The 16,725-nt window shown below is 41.4% G+C and overlaps 2 protein-coding genes across 4 annotated transcripts in view; one reads left to right on the forward strand and one right to left on the reverse strand.

The window, feature by feature from the left end:
* jak1 (Janus kinase 1) overlaps positions 1-6,657 on the forward strand; it is a 42,212-nt gene extending 35,555 nt beyond the window's left edge. For all 3 annotated transcript variants that reach the window (XM_072684253.1, XM_072684254.1, XM_072684252.1), the window contains exons 20-24: positions 1,484-1,608; positions 1,774-1,946; positions 2,881-2,998; positions 4,789-4,899; positions 5,131-6,657. In XM_072684253.1, coding sequence (XP_072540354.1) covers positions 1,484-1,608; positions 1,774-1,946; positions 2,881-2,998; positions 4,789-4,899; positions 5,131-5,235 — 632 coding nt within the window. In that variant the 3' untranslated portion in view covers positions 5,236-6,657. The remainder of the gene's footprint in view (positions 1-1,483; positions 1,609-1,773; positions 1,947-2,880; positions 2,999-4,788; positions 4,900-5,130) is intronic.
* Positions 6,658-7,836: 1,179 nt separating this feature from the next.
* The window catches only part of raver2 (ribonucleoprotein, PTB-binding 2), an 81,313-nt gene continuing 72,424 nt past the window's right edge, over positions 7,837-16,725 (reverse strand). Inside the window, exons 14-16 of the mRNA XM_072684255.1 lie at positions 16,493-16,615; positions 14,886-15,083; positions 7,837-13,403 (exon numbers count right to left, since the gene is read on the reverse strand). Coding sequence (XP_072540356.1) covers positions 13,266-13,403; positions 14,886-15,083; positions 16,493-16,615 — 459 coding nt within the window. The 3' untranslated portion in view covers positions 7,837-13,265. The remainder of the gene's footprint in view (positions 13,404-14,885; positions 15,084-16,492; positions 16,616-16,725) is intronic.

The following is a 16,725-nucleotide window of genomic DNA, read 5'->3' on the forward strand; positions in this document are numbered from 1 at the left end:
TCCAACTCTTTGAGGTTCGAGGGTCTCCTTTGCCATCACCCTGATCTTTAGCTCCCTCCACAGATTCTCAATTGGATTCAAGTCAGGACTCTGGCTGGGCCACTGCAAAACATTAATGTTTTTGTCTGCTAACCATTTCTTCACCACTTTGGCTGTGTGTTTTGGGTCGTTGTCGTGCTGAAATGTCCACCGGTTCCCAAGGCCAAGTTTCTCTGCAGACTGCCTGATGTTTTTGTTGAGAATCTTGATGTATTGCTCTTTTTTCATGGTGCCATTTACTGCGATCAAGTTCCCTGGTCCATTGGCTGAAAAACACCCCCAAAACATTAGGTTCCCACCACCATGTTTGACAGTGGGGATGGTGTTCTTAGGGTTGAAGGCTTCTTCTTTTTTACGCCAAATGGTGCACACATCATTGTGGCCAAACAATTCAATTTTTGTTTCATCTGACCATAAAACAGAACACCAGAAGTCTTCTTCTTTGTCCAGATGAGCATTTGCAAAGGTCAAGCGGGCTTTTGTGTGCCTTTTCTGGAGAAGTGGTGTCCTCCTTGGCCTGCGTCCGTGGAACCCAGCAGTGTGCAGTGTCCGTTGAACTGTCTGCCTTGAGATGTCGCCACCAGCAGAGTCCAGATTCACCAGGATGGCCTTGGTGGTGATCCTTGGATTTTTCTTCACCCCTCTCACTATTCTCCTGGCCAGCACAGGTGTCACTTTTGGCTTCCGACCACATCTTCTGAGATTTTCCACAGTGCGGAACTTCTTGTATTTTTTAATAATACTTTGCACTGTAGCCACTGGAACTTGAAAACATTTTGATATGGCTTTATAGCCCTTTCCTGACTTGTGAGCGGCCACAATGCACAGCCGCAGGTCCTTAGTGAGCTCCTTTGTCTTAGCCATGACTGTCCACAAACCAACTGCAGAGAGCTGCTGTTTTTCTCCTGTTGAGTTGATTAAAACAGCTGTTCCCAATGAATCAGGGTAATTAGGATGCTTTAAAACAGCTTGGACTATTTGGAATGGTATAGAACTTTGGATTTTCCCATATACTGTGACAGTTTTCAAAGGGTATGAATAATTTTGGACATGCCACTTTTTGTTCAAATGTGTATAAAAGCTGAGAAATATTTTTTCCCACAATGATGCCTCTTGTACATCATCGTGTTATCTCCTGGGAGATGCCTGTGTCGTTTCAAGGCAAAAATATAACTTCTGGTTAAATAAAAGTAAATTTAAGTCAAACTTTGCCAGGGGTATGAATACTTTCGGGCATGACTGTATATATATATATATGTAGCACACACATGCTGTTATCTATACATCATTTATTGTTAAACAGCTTTTTTATTGTTATGCTTTTTGGAACATGAGTGTTTATAGGCTCAATTGTGAAAAAATCCCCTCCACAAGAGCAAGCTTCTATCAAAATAAGCAGATTAACATACAGACTGCAAAAAATCTTGCTTCTTCTTTGTTTCAGGTGGCAGGTCCATCAAACTCATCATGGAGTACTTGCCTGCAGGCAGCCTGAAGGAGTATCTCCCCAGAAACAAAGCCCAGACAGATCTGAAGACCCTGCTCAGCTATGCTGTACAGATCTGCCAGGTGAGCTACTGCATATGTCTTGGGAGCTGTAGAACCTTCTAGAATGCTGGAAATGTCAGTGTTAATTCCTGTGCAGCCTCAGTTATATTATAGACCATGTAATGTATTACTGTTGACTGACTGAGCTTCTTACTTTGTTTCTTTGTTTTCCTCTCTCCGCTCCAGGGTATGGATTACCTGGGCTCTCGGAATTACATCCACCGAGACCTCGCTGCCCGGAATGTTCTGGTGGAGAACGAAAGCACGGTGAAGATTGGAGACTTCGGCCTGACGAAAAGCATTAAAGACAACGAAGGCTACTACACAGTGAAGGATGACCTGGACAGCCCTGTCTTCTGGTGAGTTCTTCTGCAGCTTTCAGAGAAAACCTGGGGTTAACTCAGGCCAGTGTGCACCAGAGCATAGCTCTTGCACTTTTGGTTGATGTGAACGACTAGCGGAGCTGAGCTGTGGAGCTGTACTTTCATGGAAATTTCTAATCTAATCTTTTTGCAGTCCATTTAACTCTTTGGTGTGATAAACCACACACACAGATATACCCTTAGACAGCTACACTACATCCGCTTCTCCTAATGATATACCTGAAAAATTTTAAAACATTCTATCTCATACACAGCTAGATTAATTTGCATAACCAGATAAAAATTATCTCTCAAGCGCGATAAATAAATCCGGCCTGTCTTGATGCACTATGCTTAATCATATGGTTTTCTTTAGCTGCTTGTGCAATTAAGATGTTTCCTGTTTTGCTATATGCATTTAAAAAGTTCACTAATCTTAGCTACATTTATATTGAAAAGCTAGCCTTTAATCATGTTTAAATAAAACAGTATTGTTTCCACATTACTGACACAAATGAAAGATATCTCAATCCCTACCTCCTGAATTCCAGTGTAACCCCTGATCAGGGTAGATTCATTGCAGCATGTGTGTACATACACTTATTCACATTAAGTTGAAGTGCACGGAATGATACTAGGAAGGTTTCTATTTAGCGGTATGTAGAATTTCACTAATGAGTCTTCACTAATGACAAATCAGAGTCAGTAAATGTTCACTGTGTAGATATTTTTGATGTCTCATTGTGTAAATGTAGTGGTGTAAATCTCTGACCTCAGAAATGATATGCAGTTCAGATTCTTTAGGAGAAAGTTCTGCGTATCAGTGTATTCAGGATCAGGGCCATTTGCTATGTAGCTACTCACCATATTAGTAGGGACTGATTGTGTTTCACGCTAAAATGTTGTGCCTTTCTCTCTCCTCACGGTTTAGGTATGCTCCAGAATGCTTGGTTCACTGTAAGTTCTACAGGGCGTCGGACGTCTGGTCATTTGGAGTAACCATGTATGAGCTCCTGACCTACTGCGATGGCTCGTGCAGCCCCATGCCGGTAAGCAGCCTACGACACCCTGCTGGCTCCAGTCTGTGCTGGCAGTGCATTCTGAGTGACTCACCGCTGCCAGCATTCAGATTTTTAGATTTTATTTTTGTTTTACTTGAACAAACCCTTAAAAGACTGTAAAGAGAAAAATGAAGCTTTGCGCCAGTCCGTTAACAAACTAGCCCTGGCACACTGCCTTTGCTCTGACACTGGCAGACTTAAGTGTAAACAAGGGTTAAAGCAGACCCCTATTGGAGTTCCTCTGCCCAGTACTAAATGATGTGTTTAAGACGTTGATTGAATACTAGGTGTGAATGTTATGTAGAGATTTGATTGAACTTGGCCTTTCATTGAGTAGAACAGTGCTGCACTCTACTCCACTAATGAAAGAGCTCTTTGTTTAGACGGGCTGCGATACAGGCTCTGTCTCTTTCTGGCAGATGGTGCCAATCTGTGCCCATGGTGGCAGATGCCCTGCCCAAAGGCTGTGCGCACTGGTGCCAGATCAGTATACACTAGTCCCACACAACTCTCTGTGCCCCCACTGGATGGACTATTGAGGGTATTATGGGATTTCTCAAATGAATACTGACTGACCCCAAACTTTTTCGGAAAAAGTGACGCATTGAATTTGTTTGCTTCAGACATTACATTTCCGTAAGTAAAGTATGAGTAAAATATCAACACAAGTTGGTCTTTCAGTTTTTCTCTCCTTTTGGCAATAATTGCCCAATGTTAGGGCTTTGCAAAATTACAAAGATATGAATTATATGTATAACAATATATATATATATATTTTTTTTTGAGTTGGAACAGACAACAAAGGACCACATTAACTACTTTCATTGTTCAGTGATTCAGCATTTTTATACATTCTGCACTAAATACAAGCAATAAGATTATAATAGATTGTGCTGATATAAACATGTACTTACACTATGTCCAAATGTTTGTGGACACACCTTCTAATGAAAACTCTTAAGTTTCACTCTTTGCTGACACAGATGTTCTAATACGCGCGCACACACAGTCCCTTTAGAGAAGTACTGCCAATAGAATAGAACTCTAAGAAGCAGATAAATACATGAACATTTTTGTGTGGACAGGCAGTACGCTGCTGGATAGCTGAACTACATAGATTTTTTGTCTGGTGTAATCAGGATTTTAGTCTTTGTGTCAGATCAGGTTATGAGGACCTGCTGTTTGATTAACACACAGAGTCCGTTAGCTTACATTTCACATGAAACTTTGTAAGGTTTTAGTGTCTGCTGGGCTGGATTACACAAGCATTTAAAGGGCATAGATTTTCAGTTATGCTGCTGGAAAAAAAGTTTCAGAATATCTGGATATGTGCGAACTGGTTGAGCTTGCACAATAATGTCAGAATCATATCTGAGTTATCAGATAATTGCTTAGAATAAATATTCCATCATTTTCTACATATGCTACCCCCCATGCCAGCTTTAGGCCGTGGCCCTTAATCGCAAAATAAATGTTATATTTCCCTGTAATGTTAATGCTAATAGATCAAATTCCAGTTCAATAATACATACACCACCATCAGCAGATACATACATCAGAAATATTGCACATAGACGTTAATCCATGATTCCCATATCAGTGCCTGAGTAGAAATAAAGTACACATTTGAATGAAATGTAAATTCAATGCCTCACTTATTTCAGTGGACAGTCCTACTGTCCTGTAGACTCTCTGGATAGCAGCACAACACTGAAAGGCAGTGTTAGCAGGGAAGCCCAGTCTTGCAGACAGATGATGCTCTATTCCACCCCCATCAGGTACTCCTCAAGATGATTGGCCCGACCCAAGGCCAGATGACAGTCACCCGATTGGTCAGAATTTTGGAAGAGGGGAAGAGGTTGCCCAAACCGGAGGGCTGCCCAGAGAAGGTAAAACATTTACCACACTACAAAAACACTCAACAATGTGTTGAAATGCAAAGCTGATGCTAAAATGCCTCCAGGCTGGTGTGCTACTTTACTGGCTAGGGTGCCGTCTCATCAAGCTGTGTGTGTGTGTGTGTGTGTGTGTGTGTGTGTGTGTGTGTGTGTGTGTGTGTGTGTGTGTGTGTGTGTGTGTGTGTGTGTGTGTGTGTGTGTGTCCACTCTCTGTTCTGTCAGGTGTACGCTTTAATGAAGAAGTGCTGGGAGAGCACACCTGACAAAAGGATAGACTTCAAAGGCCTGATCGCTGCCTTTCAGCAGATGCTTGGCGACAGCCTGTAACCATGGAAATCCACTGTGCTACAGACTCCACCTGCCTTACCAGAGACAATGCGAGAGGTCAGCCAATGAACTTTTTATATGGCAAAAAAAAAGAAGAAGAGGAAAAAAGAAACAAATTCACCGCTTGGTTCATCAGGAACGGTCACATTATGTCGTCTTATATTCTTGTATTCACCCACGGTATTTCACCTTATTTACCACATAGAGAGACCTCGCTGATGATGCTGGTGAATAGACAGCCAGTAACTGAATGACTGAATGATTTAACTCTCTCTCGAGTGCACTGCAGGAGGCAGCAGAGAGTCCAGTCCACTCTCCAGGTCTGCAAGTGGAGAACTACCACTTAATTCATTACAGATGTTCATCTATATCTGTTCCTCCTGTTAAGTGTGAGCGTCCACGGCTTCTGTACAACTAAACCTGCATTGACTGTGTTAGGTGTTCTGATTTACTGTCCTCTGTTGTACCTTATTTGTTGTACTTTTCAAAGAGAAGGGCTGTGTGTTTGTGAGTCCCTGCACTCGTATTTTCATTTTCATTCTGCAAACGTCACACAGAGTTATTGGTTCATGTTATTGGTTCAGTGGATGTTTGAGTTTTGCTCATTTGTTTCATTTACAGTGCAGCATCGTTTGCTGGAACTGTTTATATTTCCCATAAGACGGTTGACTTGAGATTGAGATTTCAGATTATCTGTATTATGAGATATAGATACGTACTTTGACACGTCAACATTGCCAAGAGTAGCTAAACAGCAAGACAGGATCATGCTCATGTATTTTATGTGTGTGTAAATGACTAAATGTACACATTTAAATCAAGAAAATTCAACGCATTACTTTTCCAGTGCAGTCTGCTTACGAAAGCCGCCTTTACCGCACGCATCCGGAAAGATTTGCTGATGAAGCTGTATAACCTCCATATGAATTAATGGATTACTCTTCTGCACTGAGAGTACTTATGCGATGTTGGGACGAGCTGTGTGTGAAAACACTGATTGAGAGGGAGCTGACAGGTCCCTCATGGAATGGTCTGGAACACCATGGACAGTTGCAGACGTGCGGACTTGCACTTCAAGGACGTAGGACATCGCTGTTTTGCCAGCTCATTTTATTCCCTCTCCAATCCTCCCTCCAGCCGAAGGCCAAGGCCACGGAAGACTGAAAAGGACATGTATCTTGGGATGTGGAAGGGAGTGTAATTGATATGCATTGTGAGAGACATTAAATGCCTACAACAGGCACTAGAGGACAGCAGAGATTACTGAATGTCAGCTATTATCTTATATCTAAGAAGACGTGTATTCTTTCTGAGGTCTCGCATAAAAATTAAATTCCATGAGAAGCCATTGTAAGTCTGGGTATAGCTGAGCCTGAATATTTTATCATTTTTATCTTCAGAAATTAAAAGCAATTCATCACACTGGGGACAGTCTGTACTGTTTTAAGAACAGCTGTATGATGTATTATTATAACAGAACCGGTTTTCTTTTTTCCAGGGTCTTGGTTTTCTGCCTTTGGCTTAAATGACCACATGTTGCTTATAGTAGTTCAGTTTGTGGATTCCAGGTGAACAGTGCTGACCTGCGGAAACGTATTATACAGCTGTGGTTAAAAATTCTCATATACTCATGTATACCTCCTCATCAACAATTTTAGAGGTTTTCTAAAATCATCACAGGGTCAAAAATATAGATGCAGCAGACCTATCGTTTGGTTAAACGTCTCTTAGCATGTTGCACCTTGACCAGACATCAACAAACTTCTGGGAGAATTCTGGTTGGGTATTTGACTACTCATCTTGGCAGAATTAGTCGACTTCAGTTAAGTTAGTTGAGGTCAGGATTTTTATCCAGACCATTCCAAAAGCTTATTGTTAGTCTGGCAGAACTGGTATGGTTCAACCACAGAATTCTGGTTGGATATTGGACCTTCTTGGCAGAGCTGTTACAGTTCATCTAAGGTAGTTGGGTTCCTGACCCTGACCTAATTTTTTTTTTTAGCCATGTCTTCATATTTGAGGTAATAATATTGTTTTGGAAGGGAGGGGGAGAGGGGGCTGGGTGCCATTCCAGAGGCTTGACAATGGCCTGCTTTATCAATTCCACAACCATCTTTAATGTGTTTGGGGTCATTGTCCTGTTGGAGCACCCGGTTGTGTATGTTTGAACTGCTTAGCTGATGGTTTAAGGTTATGGTGAAGGATTCTGAGGTAGTCCTCCTCCTACATTATTCCACCCACTTTGTGCAACTGGCAGTAAAACAGCACCAGAGCATGATGCTAACACCACCATACTTAACAGCTGAAACTGTGTTCTATGGTTTACTCTTCACGGCTTTACTCTTCCAAACACTGTTGTGTCTTTTAAACACAACACTTTCTTCCAGCCCCCCTAAAAACTTGTGCACTAAATTCTTGGTTCTCTTAAAAATGTTTTCTCTTATTCTGCCCCTGAAAAAAAGAACAGTTCAGGGAAATCATTAAAGGCTCAATATTGCCATGACATTCATGTTCATGATGAGTGTACATAAATGTTCGGCCACAATTGTAGCTGTACACTGAGTGATAAAGTGTGAGAGAACGCAGAGAGGAGACCGAAAGGGCAGCACAGCTCCTTATCTTTATTGCGGAATGTAAAACCATTTCTTTCTGCTCAAAAAGGAAAACTCCAAACTAAGTTTTTCCTCAGAAGAATAAGACAGAAATTGTATCCAATAAGGAAAAAATTGTACATAAATAGACAAATAAATACATTTACTTCTTTTCTTTACTACAGTTTAAAACTCAAAAAGCCTGGAGCTCTGAAACAAGAACTACTAAAGAGAAGAAAAGGGTGTATTTTGCTATAATACAGAAGAGTAAAGGCATGCTTAAATTCCACTGTTCCTAAAAATAGCTTATTCACAGAAAGCAATATCAATATAGTTTGGATATAAAATATTGCAAAATCTGAATTCCAGGTCAGAAAAAAATGTACAAACTTTTAAATGAAAAACAAGTTGCAAAAATGTCTACAGAGCAAAAAAAAGCATCTATTCCCCCTGCACCTTCAGACAGGTGAGCGAGTTACTCACGTTCAAAGTCCTAAAGAAACACTTCAGTATTGCAAAGCGTCGCGATTCAAGCCAGCATTTACACACGCATTATACCAGCATTCAGAGGTTAAGATGGGTCAGTCTGGAATCTGCGCTGCTCACCCTGTTCTGAACTCAACTCTCCTGGATGATTCGTGCACCTACTGAACTAGGTATATGATGAAAGTAGCTTTTCTCAGACTCACAGATATGAGGAAGAGGGATGTTTACAATCAACAGAACAGCTTACCATGAAAGCAACAAAGAGAAGAGGCACAGCAGAACTACCCTCGCCCACTGCTCAACTACCAACTGAAATCTCCCACCTGGAAAAAATTCAACCGGGGGACAAAACAAAAAAGTCAAACACTCACTCCTGTGCTAAGAATCGCGGCAAGGCTGGACAGAGGTAACTGTAACTGTGCTTTAGTAATCCCTGCCGAGGGGGGAGGGGGTCAGCAGTGCTAGTGTTGGAGACAAAGCTGGCTGACCTTTGGAGACACAGAGGGAAAAAACTCTTAAGCTGAGCAGATGAGGAGCAGCCAGAAGCTCTCCGTCCTCATACAGTACATCGGGTCTGACCTTCTAAAAGGGAACTCCACCAGTTCTTTTTCTCAATGGTTAAGGTGTAATCAAAGTCTTTGAGAGTGGTTTGGTGTGAAATGATGTTTTAGAGAAACCCACAGTGGCCACAGTGGTAGTGACCGGAACCAGTCTAGTTTATTGGTTCTTGAATAGTTTACACAGAAGCTTTGGCCTAAAAAGTATTTCTGAGGGGTATAAACACGACATTGTGACACAAAATATTCACCAAAATCAACATTTAAAACCTGTGCTCATTTTAGATTGTGAATGAAATGGCTGTACTGTTTTGTCCTGTAATGGCTGTGTTGTAGACACAGTGGCCCCCAGCTCCCATCACCACCTCTGTCAGGAAAAATGTGCACTACGGTAGGATTCTCTATAATACACCATTTCACACCAAACCACTCTGAATGATTTACATCTCAACCCGTGAAATACACAGACATTTTAAAGAAGAAACAGTGGACTTCCTCCTGAACAGTGGGGGCTGTACAGTCTGTTGCTGTACAAACTCTTGATGCTCCAGATGAATTACTGTGGCTGTTCTGGATGAATTAAGGCATTCACACAAGCCAAGACTTATCAATCTGGGTCACAACAATGCAGGCCAATCAAGCTGGATTCACAAAAGTGTCTTAAGAAAGAAATTCTTTGAAGAAAGAAACACTCTAAGATTCTCAAAACAACCCCACAAACAAACAAGTTCAGAAGGTCAGTCTCTAAAAATGTTGGTTTAAATGGTTGAACAGAATTCATATCTAATTTAACTGAACATGAAAAGGTAGTACTGTTAGTGTCTACGCCAGGAAAACTCACTTCTAGCATAGTTTGAATGCTTCGTTTGGTGCTGTTTTCCCTCCATTTTTCTGTCCATTGCACTGGTTTTTATTGGATCAATATTGAAAAATGTAATAAAATATTTTGCATTGTTTATAATAAGCTTTGAAATACAGCCTAAAGAAGAAAGAATATCTGAAATGCATTTATGAACATTCCTATAAACATATCAAGTCCCTTCATACGTTTTTTTTCTTAGGAGAGCTTTTGTAAATCCGGCTCTAGGTCATAAGGTCAGTGGTAAAGCCACCATTAAGGAATCACCAGTGACATCCCGTATGTTGTCCTGTCCTACTATATTGTGCAGTCCTACCAACTAACAGGGTGTGTAAGCACTGATGATCCTTCAGGATCACTTCACCTGCTGCCCTCACTCTCAACTCAGTACACTGTGGTACACCTTTGGGGTATTACTGGTTAGCTCTGACAAGTCACAACGACACACACACATGTACACTCTTCTAGGAGCTCCATAATGAGTGCGGCTGTGTGTGTGTGAGTGTGTATAATCATCTCTGGCAGGCCTTAGCATTGCTATAATCCTTCAGCCTGGCTCTTAGAACTTGCAGTAGTGCAAGATTACAGTGCACTCTCACACCAAAGAGAATGGCTTTCAGAGTGGGCAAGGAAGTTGAGCTAGTCTGATACAATCACTGAGTAGAGTAAAAAGTAAAACACTCACACACACACACACACACACACACACACACACACACACAGACACACACAGCCTTATTATAAGTGGCTGAATAAAGCAGGAAAAGCAGCCTGTACACACTGTACAACGACAAAGACGCTCTCAGAAACAGAAGCAGCAGCTGTCACTTCTGAGCATCGCCTTTTAAAGACAATCTACTGGTCTACTGGCGGACTGTGTCCGGCCGGTAAGCTATGCACACGGAAAGAGCTATGGCTTCGAGCCGTTCAAACACACGGTTAAATATCATTTACAAAAAACAAAAACACTTTGATTAGAGCGCTCCCCCAGTGAGGAGCATCGGTAAATATAATAAGCACTTAGTCCCATTCTGTGTTCTAGTACAGTCATATGATACAGTAATGCCTCACAAATACTGCCTTATTCAGACCATTTAGGGATTAGAGGGAGAACAAGCAGGGTATACAATGGCAGAGCACTAATAGCCTTGTAGTGGCACTGTGCTGAGATTATTACTGGCAGGGTGTTCAAACATGAACTGCTTTCCAGCATTCCGGCTCCACAGATTAGGGCCACACTGACCCATTAGACAAACCAGATCCTACTACCAGCAGCACTGCATGGTTATTAGAACTGACCTATTGTTGCTCCGCCCACAAATGTGCTCTTTTGGAGCAAATGTTGTGGGATTTCTGGCAGTGGTCTGTAGATCCCAGTCAAACTATCTTTCTTTAGAATGGCCACATGATGTGGATTGTGTTGTAGTTAACTAAAACTAATGAGGCCACGAAAGACAGTGACAGATTGCAAATGTTTGCTCCATCTTATCCATCTATCTCCTCCTTCCTGGTCAGGGTCGCAATGTGTCTGGCGCCTACCGAGAATCAATAGGTACAAGGCAGGAGTACCCATCGGGGAGGGCAACAGTCCATCGCAGGGTACCACATGCACCCATTCACTCACTCCTCTCTCATGCATTTTTTTTTTGGAAAACCCATAGGAAATCCATGCAGACAATGGGAGAACACAGCAAATTCCTTACAATGTTCGGAACGAGGATCAAACCAGGGCAGTCTGAACCTATTAAAAAACACCCTCTAAATTTTCATGATTTAAGCGTGGCTATTTTGAGTTGGATACATCAAATTCTCATGACATGCCAAAGCTTGCCCAACCTAGCAACAGTTAGGAGGAAGAGAGCATTTGTGGGTGGAGCATGGGCAGCTCAACTGGTACGATGAGCAATATAACTATTGCTGTGTTAGAGAATGGCAGACGACTGAGTAAAATGCACTGAGCAAAAAAATCTATCCAGATTTCCACCTGAAAAAGACGGAAAAACGGCATCCAGCCTGAACAACGGCTTGCAGAGACGTGTGGTGTGTATGTCCACGCGTGCCTGAAAAGAGTGACCGCAGAGCGTATCCATCAGCAGAGAGAAGAGGACCTATTACACATTATTGCCTTTAGCCTTTGCCATGGCCCGTCTGAGTGGCTAAGTGCATCAGTTAACAGACTGAGCTCGTTCTGCCTTAAGGCTCCTGCAGTAGAATGGCTGATCTTTCCTACAGTTACAGCACTATGTACAGAGCTATACACACAAACACGCACACACACACACAATTTACATTTACACACCTTTGTAAGTGAGGATTAGTCCATTGTAGGAGGGCCTTGTGAATAGATGTGTCTATTTGGCCCTTGTGTTAAAGGAGTACTCCAGCATATTTACAATAACCTCTATCAGCTGCATCTGCAATATACAGTGTGTTAATGCAGACAATAGCTTTGGCATGTGTTACACGTGTTGAAAAGAACAGTAAAAGCAGCTGCCTAGTGGCCTTTATTTTAACCAGGGATGTGGGAAGTCTTCCAGCATCCCTAGATTTCTGTGTGACTGCAACTGCTAAAAATAATAATAATAATAATAATAATAATAGAGTCAAATCGCTTCTCTAGTCAACTGTTGGGGGGCACTCAGGCCTAAAAAACAGCCTAAAAATACTAAGTAAAGTCTTACTGAACACTTTCAAATGGTGAAAAGAAGAATGTGCATCAGTGTTTGAAGAGTGAGGTACATTAGTGTGTACTGTCATCATATTATGGCACATTATGATGTTCTGTCTGATGTCAATTAAACACCTGCACACGTCCCTGATAAAAACTACAGTACGTTCAAAGTCAATGATTTTCTGTTCTTCTTCAAGCACAGGGAAATGCTAATCAACCATATGACAGATACAGCAGATAGAGGTTGCGTAAAAAATGCTGGAGTATTGCTTTAATGAATCGACTCAGCATGAGGTTGGAGTATTTACACAATATTTGTACATGGATACAGAGTTCTCTATTATACCACATGTGTCAGTGAGGTCCAACCCTTTAAAGCAAAATCTATTTCAAAATGCTCATAAATATAGCTCTATGTTTTTTACAGCCCTTGACCACTTACAAAAAAACCACACACATACACACGTACACAGATACAGGCACACACTCCCCTGGAGTGGAAAAGTACCCTGCCTGGGAGAAAGAAAGAGAGAGAGAGAGAGAGAGAGAGAGAGAACAAAAGAGAGGAGGACGCAGAGGCAATCAGAAGAAATGGCAGAAGACAGAGAAATGTCAAAAGCACAGCGCCTTCCATTACGCAGCACAGAGCGTGCCACATTCCGAAAAAACAAAAAACAAAAAAACACACAGGCAGGCTTTAAAGCCAGGAATAAACAGGCCTGAGCACATTCAGGCCTTTTACACACCAAACACGAGCAGTCTCAGCTATTGAGGACAGACTTTAGTTTAGACTTAAGGCTTGGACATGACAACAACAACATAGTCAAGAAAGACATGTGTTTCATGTGGGCGTTTGAGTGCGTCCTCTAAATTCTCTTCTTTTTGAAGTAGTCGGCATACTGGCCACCAAGGCCCTGAGAATGCTGGCCAATGTACGGTCCCTCTGATGTCACTTCCTGTACGGGCAGGGCTGGGTACTCACGCTTCTGTCCTCGAGCCTGACTCTTGAGAGAGCAAGAGAGAGAGAAAGAGGAAGAGTGTTTAAGTATATTTTGTTCATTGAGCTAAACATCACCATTTACCAACTGAAGCCTACAGATATTACTGTTATTTTCATATTTACGTGCAATAACAGAATTACATAATCATTGAAATAATTTACATGAAATAATTTATAAAAATAACAACATGCATCCATTGCAGCGCATTAATAATTTACTATAATAAAGTACTTGGTGTTTTGTGCTTTATAAATGTGCTTTATAAATCAGACGTCAGAAAAACACCTGTGGTCGCAGGTTTGCATACACTCATCATGAACATGAATGTCATGTTAATCTTGGGTGTTTAGGGAATTTTTTCAATGCCTTCTTACTGATTTTATTATTTCTGCTGATAACAGGCTTTTAGTGGATAAATGATCAGTAAAAAATACAGAGTTTTTTTTAGCACTCTGAAGCATGAGCTGTCTTGGCTACATCAGCAGCACTACACACAGACGTGCACATCTCACTCTCTCACTTTCTGCTTCTCTCCATCTTTTCTCTCCATCTGATAAACACACTTCACACTAACAAATGCCAGACTCCTACTGGGCTAGCTGCATACAAATCCCAAAGAACAAAAGGGGAAAAAAAACAAGAAACACACACACACACACACACACACACACACACACACACATATCCCCTCTACAGTTTAAAGCTAATTGCACTAAAATAAAAAAGCAAATTTTACATGAAAATCTGCCTGTTATATATATATATATACATATATAACTGTGTCCAAACTGCATGAGGGATGGAGGACCATGCCTGAAGCCCCTCCTCCCAATACTCTTCCCTTTTAACCCTGCCATCTATCAATCCTGACCTCACTATCAGGAGGTACTGGCTTCCTACCACAAAGTAGAAGCCACTCAAATGTCAGCCCAAACCTCATCTGAGGTCTTCCCTGTCTCTTACAGTCTTCTCCCAAATCATCATAAGTTAAAGGGCATGGTCAGAACTTGGACAATCTGTTTGTTTATACACTGTATGTCCCACAATATCCAGACACTGTTTCTAATTAGAAAATTCAACTACTTTAGGTGCACGCATTGCTGACATAGGGATTCAGCTGCACACATATAACTTGTATAAGCTCCTCAGAATAGCACTGCATATGGAATGGGAGGCTCTGAAGCTGCAGTGTATGAGCCTGGAATCAGAGGAAATTCCATTGTCTACACACCTTTAGACAAAATGTTTCTCTATGCGTAAAACACAAAAGAAGCTAAAATAAACATTACGTTTAGTACAAATAGATTTAAATCAGAAGTCCATTTCAGCTCAAGTGTTCAGTCACGTTCTCCCTAAAGCATGTGCACTCTCTTCTCTTTCTCCCTCTCTCTCTAATCCAATTGGACCGGCTTTATTGGCATGACAATTAATTGTACGCTTGTGCTGCCAAAGTGTGGTCCTCGAACACGCATGCGCACTACTTACATAGTAATACTGGTTCCAGTCTGTCACTGTGTGTGCACTGTGCGTGTGTGTGACAGGGCTGGGCGTGTGTGTGTGAGCGTGCGTGGGGGTGATGAAGCCAGGCATGATTGGCAGGGCGCTGTAGGCGGGCAGTACAGTTTGGGCAGTGCCATTCAGAGACAGAGGGGCAGCCAGGGGCGGCTTTACAACCTCCAGCTCCTAGAAAGAGAGAAAAAGAGAAAAAGAGAGCGAGAGAAATAGAGCATAAATGAATTTATCCTCCTCCTTTTTGAGCTCAAATCCAAAGTTTTCAATCATTAGAAAATAGAAAAACAATAACTGATCAAATAAACCTCATGCTGAATAAATAATGACTTAGTAAATATATTGTACACACAAAATACCATGTATATATACATGTCCTGCTGGGGCTAACGCAGAAGTTAATGGAAAAATAATAAACGCATGGTATTGTGTCATCAAATATGAAACATACAGGACTTTACTAGGGACAGTCTGCAGCGCAGTGCCAGTCCCACAACACCAGGAACAGGACAACTCCCAGCTATAGCCTGCCAGAACCTCTTAAAGGAACATGCAGTTCACTCACATAAATTGTAAAAAATCAGCTACATGTCCTGCTTATGGAAGAGTCTGTAATGTTTAAAATGATTTACAGGAACACTGTATTGAAAATGTTTTTGCAAAATTCGGACAAGTCACATTTTCCTTAGACACAGTCACTGCACTGTCAAACTCATAGCTCAGGACTATATTAGCAAACATTTCATTATTCAAAATGAAAAAGACGTTTCACCTCCCAAAGTCTAAAAACACTGACTGATATACTGCCACTGCTTTTCGTACTCCAGGTTTGTTCTGAGGAGGTTTATGTGACTTGATGGAGGAAGGAGACGGTCATGACTGCCTGAGAGGTGTCAATTAGTCTTTTTTAAAAACTTCTGTCCATTTTTATCACATTTGTATAAATGTGAAAACAATGGGTTTATTATTTCACAATCTGCTTGCTTACATTTGCACAAACTTTAATTCATGGAGATAGTTTAGAATAGTAATAGAATAGTTTAATTAGTGTACTGTGGCTTTCAAATCAAAACTCTATAGCTTCATTTTGTTCAGTTTTAATTTTTTTGTCAATTGAAAAGACAGTTGCCCCTTACATGTGTGAGCATTTCAAGAGGAATGGACATGGAATAAAATCTTATTATATTACTTTTCATTTTAAGTTAAGAACCTTTCTCCTTCTTCTAAAACATTACTATTACCATACAAGCACATTTTGTCTGCTGCCAGTAATATAAAGAATGCACTGATGGTCTTTTAATTCAGTAATAGTAGTAAGTGTTTTCAACGGTTTCCTCAGCAAACCGCTGTTCCCCGGCCCGGCAGAACTGGAACTGAAGAACCCTGAACTATAGCTATAGCCAATGATGGATACAGTCACTAAAATGGTGTACAGTGGAGAAATCACTAAACTGTGCTGTTCCCTGGCCCTGCAGGACTGGAACTGAAGAACCCTGAAGTATAGCTTCAGCCAGTGGGTAAAGTTGTTGAAGCAGTCATTCATCAATGAGTGAATGTGTGTCTGTGTGTTTAAATGTGTCTACCTTGCTGAGGTCTCTCTGCTGGTAGGCTTGTGCAGCTGCTTGGTTCATCTGAGTCTGAGAGTAGTACTGACTGACAGCCTGCATATAGGTAGTGTAGTCTCCATATGAGGATGGGACTACAGCCTGAGAGAGAAAGAGACAGAGGAAGGGAAAGAGGTAGAGAATGAAAAAACATGCCTGTATGTTTAAGTCTAAGGCCCCACATATACCACATGATTGATCTCCTTTGTGAT

Source organism: Salminus brasiliensis, chromosome 7, assembly GCF_030463535.1.
Source record: "Salminus brasiliensis chromosome 7, fSalBra1.hap2, whole genome shotgun sequence".
NCBI classification, from domain to species: domain Eukaryota; kingdom Metazoa; phylum Chordata; class Actinopteri; order Characiformes; family Bryconidae; genus Salminus; species Salminus brasiliensis.